Source organism: Oncorhynchus tshawytscha, linkage group LG16 (genome assembly GCF_018296145.1).
Source record: "Oncorhynchus tshawytscha isolate Ot180627B linkage group LG16, Otsh_v2.0, whole genome shotgun sequence".
Lineage (NCBI taxonomy): Eukaryota > Metazoa > Chordata > Actinopteri > Salmoniformes > Salmonidae > Oncorhynchus > Oncorhynchus tshawytscha.
Window position 1 is genome coordinate 53,579,123 of NC_056444.1, and position 22,628 is coordinate 53,601,750.

The 22,628-nt window shown below is 47.4% G+C and overlaps 1 protein-coding gene across 1 annotated transcript in view; it reads right to left on the bottom strand.

The window, feature by feature from the left end:
- prdm16 (PR domain containing 16) overlaps positions 1 to 22,628 on the bottom strand; it is a 182,282-nt gene that overhangs the window by 137,172 nt on the left and 22,482 nt on the right. The window contains 1 exon segment of the mRNA XM_042299359.1: positions 21,456 to 21,847. Coding sequence (XP_042155293.1) covers positions 21,456 to 21,847 — 392 coding nt within the window.

The window sequence follows — 22,628 nt, forward strand, 5'->3', positions numbered from 1 at the left end:
AGAGACAAGAGGGGACTATTGGCCAAGCGGCCGACAGCACAATGTGGCATGTGATCACGTGACGGGGCCGGAGCAAGAGCCTTTCACATGAATAGAAAGGGGGGTCATCCGTCATCTAAAAGGGGGGCGGCAGTCGGCATCACTTTCGCTCGCCGGTCTGTCATCTGTTCCTGCTACTTTGCCTCACCATGCCGCGATCATACGCTGTCGCCACCACCGGTTCTCTAACCACCCTACCATGAGGTCCGCTGAAACATCCGGTCCGTTTATTAGTAGAGTTTTAAAAACACTTTCTAAAGGTTTTAAAAACACTTTCTAAAGGTTGCACCGCAGCAAATCTAAATATATCAGGGAGAAGAACACCCTGGAGTGTGGCGGAGTGAGAACAACGGAGGGCTGATCTATAAGTGCTGAAGGTGCTGATTTTATAGCTGGGCTCAGCACGTCACTGTGTATGTACTTGTGTGTGTGTGTGTGTCAGCGCATGCTCGCGTGTATCCAAGTGAGAGAGTCTGGGTGCCAAACCTCAGTTATAGGTCTCTCTCTCTTTCCCTCCCCCTCTCTCGCTCTCAATTTCGTTTATGCAAAACCCCCACGGCCAGTGACAAGCCTTCATACACTGTCCAGATTAATGACTCCTACATTTACGTTGTCTATCACGGCGTCTACATCAGCAGCATGGCCCTCAAAACGAATGCCAGATTTTTCTCACACAAGACATGATGATTTTTTTTTCCCATGAAGAGGGGAGGAAGGAGGGGAGAAGAGGGTGGGTGAGGGGGACAGAAAGTGGCAGTACCCGGGCAGCGCGGACTTACAGTAAAGGTTAATGACAAACAAGGGACAATGAGCGCCAGGGGGCGGAGGGGAGGGTGACATGGAGGGGAGGTGGGTGGGGGGTTGGGGGACAAAGGCTGGCATACAAGATCCTCAACTTCATCAATGGCCTTCTTCTCATTTCTCCCATGAATTATTTAACCGACCGGCTCTTCTGAGCCTTTCCGAGTGCCGCGCTGTGAAGAGTATTTCTCAGAATGAGAGAGAGAGAGAGAGAGAGAGAGAGAGAGAGAGAGAGAGAGAGTGAGAGAAAGAGGGAGAGAAGTAGAGAGAAAGAGAGAGACGTAGAGAGAAAGAGAGAGAGAAGTAGAGAGAGAAAGAGAGAGAGAAGTAGAGAAAGAGAGAGTGAGAGAAAGAGGGAGAGAAGTAGAGAGAAAGAGAGAGAGACGTAGAGAGAGAAGTAGAGAGAGAGAGAGAGAGAGAAGTAGAGAGAAAGAGAGAGAGAAGTAGAGAGAAAGAGAGAGAGAAGTAGAGAGAGAAGTAGAGAGAGAAGTAGAGAGAGAAGTAGAGAGAAGTAGAGAGAGAGAAGTAGAGAGAGAGAAGTAGAGAAAGAGAGAAGTAGAGAAAGAAGTAGAGAGAGAGAGAGAGAGAAGTAGAGAGAAAGAGAGAGAGAAGTAGAGAGAGTAGAGAGAGAGAGAGAAGTAGAGAGAGAAGTAGAGAGAGTAGAGAGAGAGAAGTAGAGAGAGAGAGAGAGAGAGAAGTAGAGAGAGAGAAGTAGAGAGAGAGAGAGGTAGAGAGAGAGAGAAGTAGAGAGAGAGAGAAGTAGAGAGAGAGAGAGAAGTAGAGAGAGAGAGAAGTAGAGAGAGAGAAGTAGAGAGAGAGAAGTAGAGAGAGAGAAGTAGAGAGAGAGCGAGAAGTAGAGAGAGAGAGAAGTAGAGAGAGAGAGAGAGAAGTAGAGAGAGAGAGAGTAGAGAGAGAGAGAAGTAGAGAGAGAGAGAGAGAGAGAGAGAGATGCCTCATCTTCTTTTCCTCTTTTCTCCTCTTCTGTGTGTTTTCTGCCTCATCCCCTTTCATGTCGCTGACCTGAATGGGTGGATTGGGGACAATGAGATATACGAAGGACTGAGGGGGCATGGGGGGGGGGGTAAGAATGCTGGTCTTGTTGTTGGTGGGCCCCGTCGTCTTGACGTTGATTAATGAGACTGAGGACTGGAAGAGGGGGGGATTCCTGAAGGGACAGCGGGGCGATGCTGGCCAGGAAGAGGGTACAAGCGCGGTGATGAGAAACATGGCACAGGCATGGCCCACCAATCGGGGGAGAGAGAGAGAGAGAGAGAAGGAAGGAAGGAGGTAAGGAGGGAGGGCAGGGCAGGGCATGTGTCATCATACGACCACTGGTTGGCTGGATTGCCCGTCGCAGGTGAACATAAGCAAACATATGTTTGCTGTCTCCTCCGAGGGTCATCACTACGTATGGAGCACCGCTTTGATATATAGAATACAAAGTGGATGATGAGCTATTTCATTGTCGTCTTTATCATCACATACGTTGTCATTATTGTCATCTGATTAACAAGTACCTACAAGAGCAGTAGAGGGAGCAGTGGGCCCATGTCCCAAGCTATGTGTACATGCCTTGACCTTCACAGCAGATCTACCAAAGCTCGAAGCCTCCTGAACCTGGCTAACGCTCCCCAAACTCCTGCTAAATGTTCCCTCTCCTCTCTCTTCTCCCCTCCTCTCATCCTGACAAACGCCGGAGCCTAAAGGGAGGCGAGGGAGAAAGGAAGAAGCAAAGAAGTGGGAACAAAGCTGGCGTCCAATTTGCTCTTTTCTGAACCACAGCGGACCTGGCCGGCTTCCCAGCGTCTCACTCCCGCTCTGAATACGGTCAATTGGTTAGCGGCAGTGCTTTTGGTCGACGCCGCTTTTCACCGGGGCTTGGCTAAACGGTGTTCAAATTAGCCAGAGCTGTCAGAAGTCGCCTTCCGTGTGTTTTCGCGACCGGCAACAACGTTGACGACACAAAAGGGAGAGACGACGTTGAGTCGCTGGATTTGGGTGATAGGCGAGGGCCTAGAGAAATAACCGTACTTTCAGATACAGTAACAGACAGAGGAACAGAGGAATACTGTTGATACTTTGACTGAATGGGGTCAGAGTCACGGTTGAAACCCAAGGCTAAGCCAATAAAACAGAGTGATGTTCCTGATATGAAACCGTCTGGATAAAAGTACAACTGAGTGCCTTTATTTGACAATCTGTCGCCCTCACTCAAAAGATCACTTCATTTTCTTTGGCTCGTAAACTAGATGACGACATCTCATATGTGATTAGAAGTGACCGACAAATTGGGTACTGCCGTGAACACAGAAGTATAACGGAGGACAATATTCCTACATTCTGTCCAATGGGGTCACATATGCGTACAGGCCAAGTGTGATGCATTTTTAAGAATCTATGAACGGCTTATAATGTGTTCGCCTCATCTTATAACGCACGTACGTCATGATGACCCTGTTGCTTTTATTCCAGTCCTTGCTGACAGAACACTTGGTTTGACCTTTCCGCTCGGGGACCGCAGCATCCCCACACTGATCTGTAGCTGCTGGACGTACACTCTATTGTCTGGCCACTCATCTATAGGTAAGCACGGCACAAAACCCCCAGCCGCTTCAAAACTCGCCACAATGGCCAGATTTCCTCCCAATTTACTGGTGGAGAAAGGCAGGCTCAGGGGCCTTTCACTGGCTTTGAATGGAGCGCCTAATTCAGACTAAATCTGGGCCTAACCCTTCACTTTCCCCGTGGCACCCCGGACCCTATTTAGGGAGCGCCTGACTTTGGCGTAGTTCATGAGCAAATGACGACTGAACAGAGTTCCTCCACCGCCACGCACACGGATGCACACACACGCGCAGACACACAAAACACACCTCGAGTTCCCGTCCACAGACGCCTCTCTCTCGCTCTCCCCCTTTCTAATTAGGCAGGCATACGGCAGTTCCGCTACATCTCTCTGCCTCCCCAACCCTTCACATATTTGTATTTGTCTTTCCTCTGACACACTTTAGAGGAACCTAATCAACCTCCCTACGACCACAGAGCCCAGCGTCCCCCCCACCTCTCCTCATGTGCTCCTTCTCAGCACTATGCCTTAAAGAACGCCTACCTTCCAGGTCCAAGGACTGTTATTAAAGCAATCAAGACCTTTCCTACAGCTAGGTCAAGTGCAAGGTGCCTCACATGGGGGAGGTGAGGATTTGAATTGCCAGCAGCAGAAACCCCTCTTTGGTCCAGACAAAGGTGAATCAAATGAACGAGGAAGGGGGAAATAGGAAAGAGGAAAGATGCAGCCTCCCGACTTCAGAGACGTGGGGTTGGACGCTTACGACGTCGGTCGAAAAGCCTTGAAATGGTGGAGATTCGCCTGAGCTCCAGTCCTTCTGGAAGGGAGGGGTGGGCCTTAAAGGAAGGAACCACAGGCCTCGTTGAGGTTGTCCGTTTCAGCGCTCCCTGTGTGTTCGGCAGTGCCAACATCAGATCAGCTTTCCCCCAGCGCTCCACTCAGCCTCTACCGGCTCAGGATACTGAGACAGGAAGGAGGAGATGAGACGAGATGAGGGGTTTGTCTCCAGATTTGGGTTTGGGCAGACGGGTGAGGTGGGGGGGGGGACCAATGAAAGGTATTGTGGAACCTGGAACAGTAAACACAGTAACCGTAGAGCTGAAGCTATGCACATGTGTTACGGGAAAATCGCCCCCATAGTGAATGTAGCCATGTCCTCCTCAGCACGTGCTATAGACGACGTCTTAGCTACATTAATATGGATCTGAGTGAAATTACTACTTCTCTTCCATGTGCTTATTGTCACACTAGTAGCTAAGTATTATCAGGTATTTCTAGGTATAGGTCTAGGTCTCGAGATACAGTCACATAGAAAAGTGAGATGGGCTTTGTTGGGTGGTTCTCTGGGTGGTTCTCTCAGGCTGGTCCCTAGGAAAAACCCTGTAACCACGCAGAATTAATGGGTCAAAAATCGACGTTCATCCAATTACGTCAAATCCCGAAGTGAAACTATCGGCCGCTTGTCAATAAATGTATCGTATTTAAAGGTTACCTAAAAACATATTTCTAAAAAATGTAGTTTCTGTGTATAACACCCCCCCAAAAAACTGTCCTCAAAATGTGTGCCCTCGGCGACAGAGGAACAAAGCTATGTTGAGGTAGTGTAGGAAGCTGTGCGGGCTGAAAGGTAACACCGTGCTACCTTCTCTGACCCTGCTGTCCAGCCACTCTGCCTTGGCTTGGCCAGGTAGAGGAGCGGTATTAGGTGGCCACAGTACAGGGGAGGTCTGGTGGCTGATCTGCCCACCGCCAGAAAGCCAACCCAATCTCTCTGGGACCGTTTGTTTTGATTTCCACTCTTTTCTCACAGTGCAAACTGAGAGAGGCGATTCATCGGGGAAGGAAACAGGGCGGGTCTCGCCAGATTGAGAATTAGAACCTTAAGCAGGTAAAGTTTCCATGACTTCCCAAAAAAAGTTGTCCCTTCGAAAGAAGTGTAATGAAGACAGCCGTGTAAGGAAGATGTCAAATAGATGATGTCGTGTGGTAGAACCAATGAAGGATGTATGACAATACTATCAAGGGGAGACTTCAGTTGACTATTGCAACATAATATTGATTTGTACACGCAAGTACTTATGCAAAGAAGTATGTATGCAATCTGCTGAAGAAATGTCAAATTCACCTGTAATGTTCTCATTAGACAACATCTCAGGCCCATTTCAGTGACAGGAGCCAGCAATCTGCACCAGCAGCAGCCACCCACATCTCTAGACAGGGAGCTCAAGCACAGCAAAGAGCAGGGAACAATTTGGTCGTTCTAAAACCAAGTGGGTCGTTCTTAAAAAAAAAGCGAAAAGACACCCTATAGACAAAATCCCTCTCTCAGGGCCATGTGAAGAATTCCGCCCTCCCCCCTCTCTCCTCCTCCTTCCCTCCCTCCTTCCTTCCCTCTCCTCTTTGGGGCTTTTTTAATAAAGCCGTCGGGGTTGTCAGGTCTTTTCAGGCGCGGCCCTCCCAGCCATGTGAAAAGTTAATCCCTTGTGGGCTCCTCCGTGCCGCTCATCTCCCTGGGAACCCCCGTCGTCTCGTTGCCCAGCCCGGCCGGTGCTCAAGGGCCGCCCTGACCAAGGCCATGGAGTGGTGGGGTGGAGTGGAGTGGGCCGGCCGGGGGCATGGACGACCCATGGACGACCCACTTCAACACCACCCTCCCACCGCCCCCCCCATCCCATCCCAACTCCTCATTCAATCACCAGGTCTGGGCCTGTCATACTCCCATCCATCCCCCACCACCACCAACTCTCTCTTGGAGCTTTTCATTAGCTGCCCCTGATGGACAGATGCTGGGACTGTGTAGGATTTAAATCTTGGAGTGCTCATTGAGGTTGTTTTTCTTTTTTTGAAGGATGACAGTGGTTAAAAAAAGAAGGGCCCCTTTTTTCATGTGCTCTCTCCAGCGTGCTCGATCTCTACCCCTGTCCCCCCTCCCTAACCCTCTTCATCCCCTCCCCTGGCCACTACACTTCAACCGTTCCTCTTCACCGTTCCCCTGTGTCAAAGCAACAATCCCGCGCAGACTGCACTTGGGCTGGGTGCCAACGTGGAGGAGTGAGGGGGACATGATAACAACCAAAAGGGAATTGCTGGAATTGAAACAGTCCTTCTGTAAATAACTTCTGGTATTTTGTGGTATGTTTGGGAACCGGGACTAGTGATCAAGTGCAACCTTCAAAGTTAAAGCGAGCGAAAAAATGACGGCATTAAACCCAAGACGTACTTCAAAACCTGAATCGAGAAAATAGTTGCTTTCATCTCACAAAGGTTTACCGGGAACATTCAACCTCGGGTGTAATGCCGCTTTACGGTGACAATGACAGACAGTCAGAAAGAGTTCGGGACCACATCCTGGCCCGATCTGACACCGATGTCAGTCATTGTCATCGAAGAGCAGTTGAGCCTGGGTTGGAAGGTGAAAGTGGTCAGGTCTTATATAAAGTATCCCACCACTGTCGCCCCTCCCCCTGCACATCCAGAGGAAAAAACTGTTGAATGCTTTGCTTGCACTTTATTTCCCAGCCTCTTCCCCGAGTGCCACTGGACAGAGCCAGTCAGGCATCCTAATCCCTCTTCCCTGTCCCTCTCACGCTTGCTCAAGCCTCTCTGACCCCCCCCTCCACACACATACACACACACACACTCCCAAACCCCCCACTTATCCTTCTCTCTCCTTAGGCCCTCCGCATTGCCACCAGGACCAGCTCAAACCCAAACTCTTCAGAAATGATTTCGGAGGAGGGGTGGCGGGTGTTGGGGGAAAAAGTGAGATTTGGGTTTGTTAAAGGTCATGCGGACTTTGTTCCGTCTGAGAGTTTATCTGGGCTACAGCTGCGCAGGACAATGGGGCGCTCGCCGTGCGACAGAAACCCAAGCTGTGCCGGCTAAATTACTTCACTGATAAGGCGGAATTAGAAGCGCCGGGACCCCAGAGCCCAGGAGAAGATCAGGAGACAAAGGGGGGGGACTGGCCAAGGAAAGGAGCGGGAGGAAAGAGAGGGAGGGAAGGGAGAGTGGGGTGGGAGGGGAGAGTGGGAATCAATAAAAAACGTACCTAAAAGTGCATATGCTCTCAGTGTCTTAAAGACAACATTCCACAGTCGCCATGTTGGAATAGATCAGCCACTCAGAAATATTTTAACAAATGACATGTTGAGCATCAATGCTGAACATACTTAAAGAATGATATTATAGAATATCATATCTACGGTATCAGAAAGTTATAAAAATATATTTTTGAAACCTTGAAGACTTTTAGTCGAGAGGGGCAGGTGTGTGTGTGTTTGTGTGCTGAAGACTCAATAGGCCCTGTGGTGATCCATCATATTAGTGTGTGTGTGGGAGGAGGGGGCAGGAGTGCAGAGAGGTGGCGAGAGAGAGAGAGAGAGAGAGAGAGAGAGAGAGAGAGAGAGAGAGAGGGAGAGAGAGAGAGAGAGGGAGAGAGAGAGAGAGGGGCCACTGGGATGGTGAGGGCCCTGTCTCTAGCCCCCTACACCACAGGGAAGGAGTGAGTGGACTGGAGAGCAGCTGACTCTGCAATGCTGGAGCACTTAAAGGTTGAGCTAAGTGTGTGTGTGTGCGGACTTGTTTGTCTAGTCCTCTGTGTGTTCGTGCGTGCGTGTGTGTATGTGCATACGTATGTGTATTCGTATGTGTGTGTGTGTGTGTGTGTGTAGGACCCAAGTTAGAAGGGGAGTGTCTCTAGCCTCTGCATTAAGCTGGAGAGAGAAAGGGCAGCCTAGCTGTGATCCTGTGAAAGGCTCTATCTCCCCCGCTGCATTGTTCCCTCCCGCCAGAAGAGGGTAGATTCACTTATTGGAATTGTATTCTATTTTACATTTACATCATTTATTCTAGTATTTCACCATGAAAATATGTGGAAATGTTCTATAAAATACCGTTTGATTGAGATCCAAACGATCAATCAAGGATATGAGTGTAGACATTCCTCTGGTGCACATTTATCAGAATGACCAAAACGTGAAGTAAATGTATTAGTCATTGAGAGATGAGCAAAACCCCGAAAGAGTCATTTGTAAATCCCAAAGTGGATATGAGTTAGGTGAGTTGAGCTGGGTTGGGACGTAGTGAATCGCTAAAGTGCTTTGTCATATCAGCTGGCACAGGCACACGGTCACATTGGGGCAGGTCAAGCTCATGCAGCTCAAACAGGATTTCTCTTTATCGCGTCGAATGGTACGGAGTGGAACGGTGCACCACACACACCAGGCCGGTGGTTTCAGACGTCAGCGCACTTCCTCTAATGAAGAAGACGAAGTGCAGGATCATGAGACAGGCTATGGAAGGACATGGTGATTGAGTGGCTGGGCTGTCCAGTGTTGTGGAGACAAAAGAGAGAAAACAAACGGTTTCACAGCCTCCTCCTCCTGACTGTCTGACTGAGCTCACCCTCTCCAACCATTCCAAGTTGAACCCCTAAAAGTCAAATAAGATGATCATACCATTGATCATTAAGCTACTTGATTTGGAATTTTAGGACATCTGTAGGTATAAAAATAAATAAAAATTGAAAATGATTTGATAAAATATTGAATTAGTTGCATTGAATAACACATTCATGAATGTCAAAATATAAATCATAAGGAGTAAGGTTTTGTACCGTCCTATACAGTGGGGCAAAAAAGTATTTAGTCAGCCACCAATTGTGCAAGTTCTCCCACTTAAAATGATGAGAGAGGCCTGTAATTTTCATCATAGGTACACTTCAACTATGACAGACAAAATGAGAAAAAAAAAATCCAGAAAATCACATTGTAGGATTTTTTATGAATTTATTTGCAAATTATGGTGGAAAATAAGTATTTGGTCAATAACAAAAGTTTCTCAATACTTTGTTATATACCCTTTGTTGGCAATGGACAGAGGTCAAATGTTTTCTGTAAGTCTTCACAAGGTTTTCACACACTGTTGCTGGTATTTTGGCCCATTCCTCCATGCAGATCTCCTCTAGAGCAGTGATGTTTTGGGGTTGTTGCTGGGCAACACAGACTTTCAACTCCCTCCAAAGATTTTCTATGGGGTTGAGATCTGGAGACTGGCTAGGCCACTCCAGGACCTTGAAATGCTTCTTACGAAGCCACTCCTTCGTTGCCCGGGCGGTGTGTTTGGGATCATTGTCATGCTGAAAGACCCAGACACGTTTCATCTTCAATACCCTGGCTGATGGAAGGAAGGAGGTTTTCACTCAAAATCTCACGATACATGGCCCCATTCATTCTTTCCTTTACACGGATCAGTCGTCCTGGTCCCTTTGCAGACAAACAGCCCCAAAGCATGATGTTTCCACCCCCATGCTTCACAGTAGGTATGGTGTTCTTTGGATGCAACTCAGCATTCTTTGTCCTCCAAACACGACGAGTTGAGTTTTTACCAAAAAGTTATATTTTGGTTTCATCTGACCTTATGATATTCTCCCAATCTTCTTCTGGATCATCCAAATGCTCTCTAGCAAACTTCAGACGGGCCTGGACATGTACTGGCTTAAGCAGGGGGACACGTCTGGAACTGCAGGATTTGAGTCCCTGGCGGCGTAGTGTGTTACTTATGGTAGGCTTTGTTATTTTGGTCCCAGCTCTCTGCAGGTCATTCACTAGGTCCCCCCGTGTGGTTCTAGGATTTTTGCTCACCGTTCTGGTGATCATTTTGACCCCACGGGGTGAGATCTTGCGTGGAGCCCCAGATCGAGGGAGATTATCAGTGGTCTTGTATGTCTTCCATTTCCTAATAATTGCTCCCACCGTTGATTTCTTCAAACCAAGCTGCTTACCTATTGCAGATTCAGCATTCCCAGCCTGGTGCAGGTCTACAATTTTGTTTCTGGTGTCCTTTGACAGCTCTTTGGTCTTGGCCATAGTGGAGTTTGGAGTGTGACTGTTTGAGGTTGTGGACAGGTGTCTTTTATACTGATAACAAGTTCAAACAGGTGCCATTATTACAGGTAACGAGTGGAGGACAGAGGAGCCTCTTAAAGAAGAAGTTACAGGTCTGTGAGAGCCAGAAATCTTGCTTGTTTGTAGGTGACCAAATACTTATTTTCCACCATAATTTGCAAATAAATTCATTAAAAATCCTACAATGTGATTTTCTGGATTTTGTTTTCTCATTTTGTCTGTCATAGTTGAAGTGTACCTATGATGAAAATAGGTAATATTTTTAAGTGGGAGAACTTGCACAAATGGTGGCTGACTAAATACTTTTTTGCCCCACTGTATATATACACACTGCAGTCACAAAAACTATCAAGTGGTATGATGAAACTGGCTCTCGTGAGGACCACTACCGGAACGGAAGACCAGAGTTACCTCTGCTGCCGAGGATAAGTTCATTAGAGTTACGAGCCTCAGAAATTGCAGCCCAAATAAATGATTCACAAAGTTCAAGTAATAGACACATCTCTACATCAACTGTTCAGAGAAGACTCCATGGGCCAAGAAACACGAGCAATGGACGAGCAATTAGACTGGTGGAAATCTGTCCTTTGGTCTGGAATCCAAATTGGAGATTTTTGGTTCCAACCGCCATGTCTTTGTGAAACGCGGTGTGGGTGAACGGATGATCTCCACATGTGTATTTCCCACCCTAAAGCATGGAGGAGGAGGTGTTATGGTGTGGTGGGTGCTTTGCTGGTGACACTGTCTGTAATTTATTTCGAATTCAAGGCACACTTAACCAGCATGGCTACCACAGCATTCTGCAGCGATACGCCATCCCATCTGGTTTGGGCTTAGTGGGACTATCATTTGATTTTCAACAGGACAAGGCTGTGTAAGGGCTATTTTACCAAGAAGGAGAGTGATGGAGTGCTGCATCAGATGACCTGGCCTCCACAATCACCCGACTTCAACCAAATTGAGATGGTTTGGGATAAGTCGGACCGCAGAGTGAAGGAAAAGCAGCCAACAAGTGCTCAGCATTTGTGGGAACTCCTTCAAGACTGTTGCAAAAGCATTCCAGGTGAAGCTGGTTGAGAGAATGCCAAGCGTGTGTAAAGCTGTCATCAAGGCAACTTTGAAGAACACTTTGTTGGTTACTATATGATTCCATATGTGTTATTTCATAGTTTTGATGTCTACACTATTATTCTACAATGTAGAAAATAGTCAAAATAAAGAAAAACCCTTGAATGAGTAGGTGTGTCCACACTTTTGACTGGTACTGTATATATTGATGTATTCCTTAAAGCAAAACAAGGAATACCATAGATGGAAATTCATGTGAAATATGTGCTGTGGAGGAGTTGTGACAGATTTACAGATATGGGTTGGACAGGGGAGACAAGAGGGCAAGGCCTGGGATGATTCATGGGCAAAAAGCTACTACCCCTGACTTAGAGTCATCTGAGAGAGAGAGAGAGAGAGAGAGAGAGAGAGAGAGAGAGAGAGAGAGAGAGAGAGAGAGAGAGAGAGAGACTTAGAGTCATCTGAGAGAGAGACAGAGAGAGAAACAGAGACAGAGACAGAGACAGAGACAGAGACAGAGAGAGAGATTTTTGAAACAATTGTAAATCGACTTTGGGTCCATAAAGAGCGCTATATAAAACCTATGTATTATTATAATAGGGAGGATGAGAGATGCCGAGATGCAGAAAAATAAATAGACTGTATGGGCAACTCAACCCCCTCATTGACAGTGTAGGAGGATTTGACCAAAAATCACTCGACCGACTCCACACCCTTTCCAAAGTAAAGACCAATTTGACATTTCAACAATTCAACACGTTTTTTCAAATGGCATGTCGTCATTATGCTTCACTCCTCGGTCCGTGCTGTTATTCCAAATAGTCAACTTGAGGAAAGAATAACAATCAGTGGTTTGTCTGTTTGCCAGTGTGTGCGAGTGTGTGTGCGAGTGTGTGTTTGCGTGCAAGCTCTCTTTAAAGTGCGTGTGTGGACACCTGGAGAGTGGTTGTTTTAATTAAAACAACGTCCAAGATCTCCAACGTGGTAGAACAATACATTCTCACCTCTGTCGTCTAAATCTGCCGTTATTACGGTGTTGACAGCGTTGTGATCGGAAATAGTAATCACAACAGCCGCGGGGACCCGATTAATAGGCCAGCGTCGCCATTCTCTTTCTTGGAAATGTTTAGGAAATACTTCAAGCCCATAAAAGCGGGTTGTGTGGGGATTGAAAGTTAAACTCTTTCTTTAATTTGGAGGTGGGGTGGAGGGGGAGCGGGGGGGGTATCGGCAGGGGGCTAGGGGAACAACAGAGGGTTTGTCCATGGGGCTCTGACATGTCTGTCTCTGTACAGGTGGTGGTGGAGCTGGTTAGTGAGCTCTCTCTGCTGTGTGTGGCACTTTAAGCTGGGTAAGCCCTCGCCGTATGGGCTGGCTGTGGGGCCGTGCCAAACCCTGCTCTGACCCTTCTCTGACACCTCCTCTTCCACTAACTCAGTCATGCACGTACACGCTCGCTCTCCCTCACACAAGCACGCACAAACATACACATTTTTTTTTTGTTCTTTCTCACATGGCAAAACATGGTGGGAAAGCAAAAAAAAAGCAAGCAGCCGAGAAGAAAATGAAAGCAGCTTCATGGATAATTCATGAAATGGAGGGGGGGAACGCTATCATGCAGGACCAAGTCCCATTTCCAAGTGTAAGCATCAATCTAATTAACAACATAAACAGCCTTTGACAAATGTCATCATTTTCTGGCCTGGCCACAGAGCAATATCATTGTCTGCCGTGGCCCGGGGCTAACGCGGCAATGATGTGGCTATTCATCAGGACAGCCATGAATGATGGGTTTTCACTGGGATACAGAGGAGGGAGGAGGTAGGGGAGGGTGGGAGGAATTGGTCAGGAGTTACCTGCTTTTGGCCACCGAGGACAGGGGAGCGAGGAGGGGTATTAAATTAATGTTTAGGAACACATAATCGCCTGAGCATTAGTTAAAGCAAGTCTGTGCGAGCTACGCGCCACGCGGCGGCTAACAGAAGGGAAACGACATAAAGGATGACATTGTTGAAGAGTGAGTGAGTTAAGAGACTGGAGGGGCTGGAGTTTGAGGCTAGACAAGAGACTCTATTGAGAGACAAAGTGGCTCAGAGTCGACGGGAGCAGTGAAACCAATGGCCAAATAATAACATCAACAATTTGGAGGGACAATATTTATTGAGCCGCTCGACCGCTCGATCAAAAATGGATGACTTTCTCTTCCGTTCACTTCCTCCTGAGATACTCTTTCATTTCATCTGGGGGTCCTGAGATTAATTAACAGACGCTGGTAGCGAGTTATGAACAAATGATAAGGCATCAGCGTTCTAATCAAACCTGACATTTAATTTGCTGCTTGCTTCCTCGTTATCAATTACCATGTTCAGAGGGATAATTGACATCGGTTCGAGGGGACGAGAGACGCAAAGAAAATGTTTTTTAAAAAATGATGTGTCTTTCTTTAACAGCTCCTAAAAAGCTGCTGCACTGTTTCTAAGGCAACAGGGCCCATATGTTTAATATTAGATGTAATCTGTTCCACTGGAGTGCTCCGAAGGCTGGGAAAATTGGATTAAATTGGCTAATGGCATGTTTAAAACCTACATAAAATGAACGCGAATGGAAGATTATACAACCTCAGGACTGAAACTGTGCTGTTATGCTTGCTCTGTTTTTTCGTATATATTTTGGTCATGTTTAAACATGGGTTTATCAGGTATAACCGTGATACAGAAAACCACACAATTGTTGGTCAATAGGGTTGTTAAATACCACAAGGCTGATATTCATTACATGGCATTTTACTGTGGGAAAGGAAACACAGATGCCAACATTACTCCTTACAATTTGGCAATAATATTATGTACCATCTTAAAACAACCTGGAGATGAATGTACATAAACAAATATTTAGGTAATATTAATGTCAAAAATAATGACTAATTATTAACTATTGTAATAATTCAGTCCTCATTAGTATCATTGTTAATTACAATATGAATTGTTATTAATATAAATTATCATTATTATATATTTATTCTATGTTATATTATATATAATAATTTAATATAATTAATGCAATATAATTTGACGGTGGTAAACAATTATCCTTTCCTATGCTTTTATAAATATACCCAAAATACTGCTGCTCTTTTGACCTCAGAGTCGTGCTCTAATTTGATTAGTAAAATACTATGCTCTAATGATCCATTAACCTGGAGAGATCATCTCCCATGGCTTCGTATTCCCCACGAGGTCTACCAGTCTTGGGTTCACATACTATTCAAACATTTTGAAGTACTTTTAGCGTTTGCTCTAGTCTGAGTGCTAGATGTGCGGGGTTTGCACTCTTGTGACTATTCTATTGTTTCTATTTCACCAGGCTACATTAGCGTAGCCAGAAATTCATTGGTGGGTGGGCCTGCAGAAATTTTGGTGGCCCAAAAAAAGTAATAATGTATAGCTAGTTTCATGCTATTCTACACATTTAAAGATAATTCTGCAATTCTATACATTTTGCTATGGGGTAGAGAGGAAATTTGGTGAGGGGTTGGGCCCACCCGCCCGCCCATGCCCATCCAGGCCCACACGGCTGCCAGGCTAGCTCAATCACGCCAGGATAACATATGTGAAATGGTTTCAAGTAGTACTTGCACCCATGTCTCAACATGGTCTACAGAAGAGGTGGTCTACAGAAGAGGTGGTCTACAGAAGAGGTGGTCTATAGAAGAGGTGGTCTACAGAAGAGGTGGTCTACAGAAGAGGTGGTCTACAGAAGAGGTGGTCTACAGAAGAGGTGGTCTATAGAAGAGGTGGTCTACAGAAGAGGTGAAGGTCCACTGGAAAGGAATAGGGCGACAGTCTATGTTCTCTGGATCAACACATGGTATTTATTTTATTTTTTACCCCTATTTTCTCCCCAATTTCAATCTTGTCTCATCGCCACAACTCCCCAATGGGCTCAGGAAGGTAAGGTCGAGTCATGCGTCTTCTGAAACATGACCCACCAAACCTCGCTTCTTAACACCTGCCCACTTAACCCGGAAGCCACCCGCACCAATATGTCGGAGGAAACACCATTCAACTGACGACCGGGGTCAGCCTGCAGATACCCGGCCCGCCACAAGGAGTCGCTAAAGTGCGATGAGCCAAGTAAACCTTACCTTGAAAGGTGTACATCTGACATACAGACATTGGATATTGATCCAAAACCACATCTTCCCACAAAATATAACAAATATTCTAAGTGAAAACGCATAGCGCGGCCGGTTTCCGCATATCTGCAGTCGTTTGAATGGGGGGCACTAGCTAATTCCCTCTCTCTGTCAACTACTCGCCATTCCTTTTGGTTTGTCTATTCGGTGTCCCCTAAAGTCCTTGGTGGTTTCTGCCCTATCAGCTAGGTAACATTAGTCTTGTGGCCCGGCTCGAGATAAAAAGCACAAAAAAACACCTCGTCGGCAAACAGACCAAACATGTTGCAAACTGCGCCTTGATCACCCCTAGAGCGCTATCTTGACACATGCTGGGTATACAGGGCTCAGCAATTCCTCCGACACAAAAGGCGAGCAAACAGTGCTGGAGGTGAGCGGTAGGGTCAGGACAGATAAGTGTCAGGGCGGGGCCCAATGTCTTCGCCCGGGTTCCAAGAGGACATTAGCTAGCGTTTTAGCTAGCAAACAAAAGGGCCAACCAAGCGCTGGCGTGAAAAGGAAGCTGTCATCCCAGGGATCAGGGCACAAAAGAATGCAGGCGGAGAAATATGAGCAACGTCCATGGAGCGCTGGGTGTCTGTCACGTAGTCCCGCCGGCTGCCCAAGAGTTCCCATCTAACGCCTTGGCGTATCGCTAAGTCAACAGTAAGGTAAATACGAGAGAGAGAAAAGAACGACAGGCACTTTTTTTTCTCTTCCTTTTCTTCACTCTCATCGGATGAATGATGCTGATATGGAAAAACACTCAAACGCTATAAGCACAAACAAAGAAAAAGTCCTAATCTGCCCGGCAACAAAGTCATCCCAAGGTCCTTGAGGGTTCGAGACCCTTTGATGCTGGGAGGAGGTATGGCCGACGGGTGTCATACACCCGGGTAATGGGACATGTTAGTGTGTCTGTGTGTGTGTATATATGTGTGTGTGTACCACATCAATCTGTGAAAGGCATGACACATGGCCCGTCAAAAAGGGTTGCCATTTCAACTTCAACAAGTCTGTGCTGATAACTCATATTTTTGAGTTGAAACACTCAAGTTGAAACACTCAAGATGTTTAACAGTGCAGGCCCGCATGGCAGGTCAAATTAAAAGACTCAACGTTAGTCCCTAGACGATTAAAAAAAAGAGTCAAAGAATGGTATCACATTCACCACCATTTCAAACACAAATAGTCACTTGCACACAGCAAACTTATGCGATTCACTCGACCAACACCAGCCAGATCAATCACCAGGAGGTCATTACGCCCTACAAAGACTCTCTTAATTGTGCAGAGCGATTTCCGACAATGTGAAGACACGGCAAGGCGCTTTCCTTTCCGTCTTCACATGGAGAGAGATTTTTATCAGCGACCACTGAATCATTTGTTGACTCGGCACAAGTGCCTTCTTTGAGATAGCAAACACTTGAGATGCAGGACAAAGAGAAAGGGCGAGATGACAAAAGTAAAAGGTGTCGGAGTGACAAAGGCCCTGTCACGGAGTTGACACGCCCTGCAACGGGGTTAGGAGAAGGGTGAGTAAACACCATTAATATAGCTTTAGAAAGGGATCTGCGCTTGTTTGATTTGGGCTTTGCTGCGTTCCCTCGGCAGCCCGAGACAAAACGGAAGATATTTGATTGAGTTATTTGACAGTTTGGATAAGTTTGGATCACGGATCACTAGAGAGACGGGTCTTTGTTCCATCGCTGGGACATCCTTCTGTTACTAACAGTCTGTGGATATGGGGCTTTACGTGTCATTAAACACACACACGCATATGTGAGAATGCATTGTACCACTATGGAGGATCTTGGACTCTGTTTAATTTTTTTTTTTAAATAACCACTCTCCAGGTGTCCACACACTCACACTCAAGCGTGCATGCACACACACACACACACACAATCATTAAAAAACTTTTTTTTTTTAAACGCACACACTGACACATATAGTATCTATTCATGCAACACACACACACACACACACACACACACACACACACACACACACACACACACACTTTTCACTTGTGCCCTCTCTCCCAGTGCCCTCTACCTCCCTCCCTTTCCCAGAGGGAGTGTGAGCTGACAGTGGGCTCCAGTGTGTGCTGCGAAGGGGGAGAAGAACAGGAGAGGAGCAGCAGTGTGAACCTCTATTGTACGCCCACCTGCTCCTGTCAATACCTGATCCGGGACCAAACTCTGCTTCCACAATAGGCCGTGTCACTCTGAAAGATCCCTCCCAGTCCCATAGCAGAGAGGCCTTCCAGACAAGGGCCCGTGCGCACAGCTTGATTGAAAATCGGTTCTTTTGCGGAGCCCGGCCGTTATATTATGTTGTGATAAAGGGGAGCATAATAGCTTTTAAATGGATGACTCCGGGTGGCTCTGCCGTTACAGTGGGGGGAGCGGAGGGACAGGCTGAATGGACGTTGCCCCAAGCTAAGCATCTCCTAGATTGAGCTGTCCGTCTCGGGGAAATGAGTCCGAGTTAACACCTCGGCATCGCCCAACGCCCCGGGACAGACAAGACTGGGCTTCCTTTTCTTCTCTTCTCTGTTCTGTTCTGTTCTGTCCACCTGGATCATTCTCATTATCCAGGAACGGATGGTGGCGGTGGCCATGCCGTGCTCCAGGGCTGATCACACACAGACGTCAAGAGACATACACGCACACTGAGAGACGCACACACACACGCACGCAATTTCTAACACACACACACTCTCACTAACGCTCGCACACCCACCTGAGCTTTTCACCCATAGAGCCCAATTCACACTTCCCATTAACTCTACCCAAGCCTAATTACACACAGACCTCATGCATTCACACAAGTCACACATCCCCTTAACTCTACATACTACCCAGATATCATTACACACACCTGTCTGTGTCACAACTCTAACCAACACCCATTCAATAGGTGGATCATGCACAGTATACGATCCTTTCAACTCCCATTCAATTCCCACAACGACGACTACTAAAACCCTACCCTGAGCATTCTGTAGATAGGATCACGTTTAGACAAAGGAGATCTGGGATCTAATCAAATATTATCTCTCATAACAAGCCCCCCCCCCAACCTATTCAGTTGGGGCTAGAGGGGACAGACTGACAGACAGTGGGCCCCCCTCCATCAAGGCCCATTAACAGCACTGACCTCCCCCCCTGCTTTCTTAGTGCCCCATCTCCCCGGTCCCTCTTCTCCCTTCCCTCTCTCTTGCCCTCTCTCTTCCTCTGTTCCCTCCCTCCCTCTCTCTGTAGGCCTGTCTATTTTTCTAAGACCAGAGGCGGTGTGGGGAGCGTTCCTGGAGGAGTTTCGTGATGGCTATCGATGGCTGGGCTGTTATGGCTATCTTTGATAAGGGACCGAAAAAGAGAGAGAGAGAGAGAGAGAGAGAGAGAGAGAGAGAGAGAGAGAGAGGATGTCTCTTCCAAACACAGGCGAGACGACGTCGAGGTGGGATTTCGATGGCGGGAGGAGAAATGTTTGGGACCTGCTGTTGGTGGCGTGCCCAGCGCTGGAACAAACTGATAGGTTTTTTGAAACGGCAAAGAAAAAGGACAGAGCGTGACCTTAGATGGACAGATAAAGCCAATGTAGCCCGAAGGAAAATCACACCACTCAGCAACAACAAAAATAATCGAATCCAAAACGTGCAAAATAATTGACACACTGTAAACTATGTATTTTGAACGAGGTCCTGACTAGCTGAATTATTGGCTAGAACAGTATTGAAATAAAATACTCATATACAGACAATGATCTCTGTCTGGAGTCATAGAGCTATCAGAACCTCTTCAGTTGGTCATTTTGCCAGGGAGCAGCAGGCCGACCCCTCAGAATCAATGTAAACAATGCTCAGCAGTCATTTTGGGCATGTAACATGAGTGTTGTACAGGGTAAGGCAGGAGCAGCTTACACACAGAAAGAAAGACAGAGAGACAGAGAGAGAGAGAGAGAGAGACAGAGACAGAGACAGAGAGGGAGAGAGAGAGAGAGACAGAGACAGAGACAGAGACAGAGACAGAGACAGAGACAGAGACAGAGACAGAGACAGAGACAGAGACCGAGACAGAGAGGGAGAGAGAGAGAGAGACAGAGGCAGAGACAGACAGACAGACAGACAGACAGACAGAGAGACAGACAGACAGACAGACAGACAGACAGACAGACAGACAGACAGACAGACAGACAGACAGACAGACAGACAGACAGACAGACAGACAGACAGACAGACAGACAGACAGACAGACAGACAGACAGACAGACAGAGAGGAGAGAGATAGAGGGGGAAAGAGAGAGAGATAGAGGGGGGGGGAGAGAGAGAGAGAGAGAGACAGAAAGACAGAAAGACAGAAAGAGTGAGAGTATAGCTTTCAGAGGGAGAGAGAGAGATAGAGGGGAGAGAGAGAGATAGAGGGGGAGAGAGAGAGAGAGAGAGAGAGAGGGGGAGAGAGAGAGAGAAAGACAAAGAGTGAGAGTATAGCTTTCAGAGGGAGAGAGAGAGCGAGAGAGAGAGAGAGAGAGAGAGAGAGAGAGAAAGAAAAAAAGAGAGAGCGGGGGGCCTATGCGTGCACCGTAGGTCTAGTCATAATATGAACTTTCCAGAGGAAAACGCTTTCCGTGGCTTTGTGCCATGTAGCGTGTGCCTCGCCTCTCTAATCGGCAAATGTTTCGTCTCGTGTACAGGACTAGAGGAGGAAAAAGAGAAGGAGAGAGTGAGAGCAACTGCATATGACGGTTGTCTCAGCCAGCCTACATAATGTACGGTACACCCTGTCCGAAGTGGCTGCCTCCAAACTATACCCAACCTTTTTGTGACATGATTAGCTCAGAGTGCGTAATTACATGTGAAGGAAATGCTGTAAAATATCCGACTATATATGTGATTGACCAAAACGCCAGGCTCCTGAAATGAGAATCCGACCCGGGAAGATTCTGGTCTGATTAGCCTTGCGGTGGAGAGAGACAGAGGGAGGGGGAGAGAGAGAGAGAGAGAGAGAGAGAGGGAGAGAGAGAGAGAGAGAGAGAGAGAGAGAGAGAGAGAGAGAGGGGAGGAGGAGGAGAGAGAGAGAGAGAGAGAGAGGAGAGAGGGGGGGAGGGAGAGAGAGAGAGAGAGAGAGAGAGAGAGAGGGAGAGAGAGAGAGAGAGAGAGAGAGAGAGGGGGAGGGAGAGAGAGAGAGAGAGAGAGAGGGGGAGGGAGAGAGAGAGAGAGAGAGAGAGAGAGAGAGAGAGAGAGAGAGAGAGAGAGAGAGAGAGAGAGAGGGGGAGGGAGAGAGAGAGAGAGAGAGAGAGAGAGAGAGAGGGGAGGAGAGAGAGAGAGAGAGAGAGAGAGAGAGGAAGGAGGAGAGAGAGAGAGAGACTGAGAGAGAAAATCATTCACTCCATGAGCTTACTGAAGCAACTTCAATATCCTCTAATGTCATGTTGAAATGAAAATGAATAGTTCAATACGGGCTGGCTGCACGCCTCTTCCATTTCCACATCGTGTGGCGTGACCAAACGGGCGCGCTCCGTTGGACGGATAGGGGGAGGCTGCACCGAAAAGCTGATACCTCCAGTAATCAGTCGGATTTTCCAACGTTGGCGACCAACTCATTTTAAAGAGGGCAACGGTGGTCCAATGGTAGCAGGAGATGCAAATGGAAGGAGTATCTTCGTTTGGCGGTGAGACGGTCTCACCGGGCTAAAAGAGCTGAGGACCAAGAGTCTCAAGCACCGTTGACTCTCTCAAGGTCGCATAACAGAAAAGGACCCTTAATTCTTCAACACGTTTCTTTCATTCAGGCTCAGTCAGAATATTTACCACTCTCTGTCGGTACTCAAATAAGCCACAAACTGAGCCAAGACGTCCAAAGAACGTAGACAGAACGTCAAAACCACGACCTACCTCCCATCCGAAGGAGCCGTCTTTGACCGTGGCACTCTGCAGTGCGCTGTGAGGTCCGAAGCACTCTCCCATCCCGATCCGGGTTTTGGCCCATATCCCCAGGCCCGCTCCGGGGACCGAGGACTCACGCAGCTCCAGGTCACTGGGGATGGGAATGTCATCGGGAATGTAGACGGGCACCTCATAGGGCGAGCCTTCCTTGGGCGTGAAGGGGTCCTCGTTGTGGTGATGGTGGCGCCCGTGGTGATGGTGGTTGTTGGGGTGCGGTGATGGGGGTCCTACAGGGATGGGGGACATGATGCTGTCCTCTGTCTCCTCCTCGCCACTCTCGGCCCCTCCCGCCAGGAGGTGGGGCTCTGTCTCGTACATGCTGTCCACTGTTTCGCTGTCATCTGAGAGAGGTGAAGAGAACGAGAGTTAGTTCTGTAGCTTATATTCAACCTTTCTTTAACCACGCAAGTCAATTGTGAATCAGAGAGAAAGAGTGAGAAAGAGAGAGAAATTGCTACAAAGTTGCTACAAGCCTTCAGAGTGAGAGAAATATGCTTGACCTATTCTCTCCAACTCACTCCATGTTGTAAGACACAGTCTCAGCAACAGGGCTATGTACCAATATCACCAAAAGGCAAACTGTATTTTGTAGACAGGGACTTTATAGACAGAATCACCAATAGAACGTAACCATCTAGGCCCGTTCTACTAACTGACTCACTCAACCCAAACAAGCAAAAGACGGAAAAGCTTAAAAGGCTTCAGCCCCAGTTAGGGCTGCCTGCCCACAGTATTCCTAGTGAGGACATTCCCCACCGTCAGAGGAAGCCCTGATGGGACATGATGTTCCATTCAGTCACAACCACCGCCATTTCCTACAGGGTCATCTTACAGATAATGGGGGAGAAATGACCCAGGTGTTGCCAGTCACTCGCCAGTTTAGATTAGTCACCTATGTTTGTCACTGTTCTGTGGCTGACAGCATAATTGCGGCATTTGGGATTCCACCGTCCAGAGTCAGTGACGAGCACAAAGAATTAGAGGGGCACAAGTCTAGCTAGACGCACAAACCTCTCCACCGCCGAGTCACGGGCAGATCACTTGGAGATATACAGACACACACGTTGGAGCAGGAGTTGGAAAGATACACCACTGAATAAATGAAAATGAACAAAACAATTC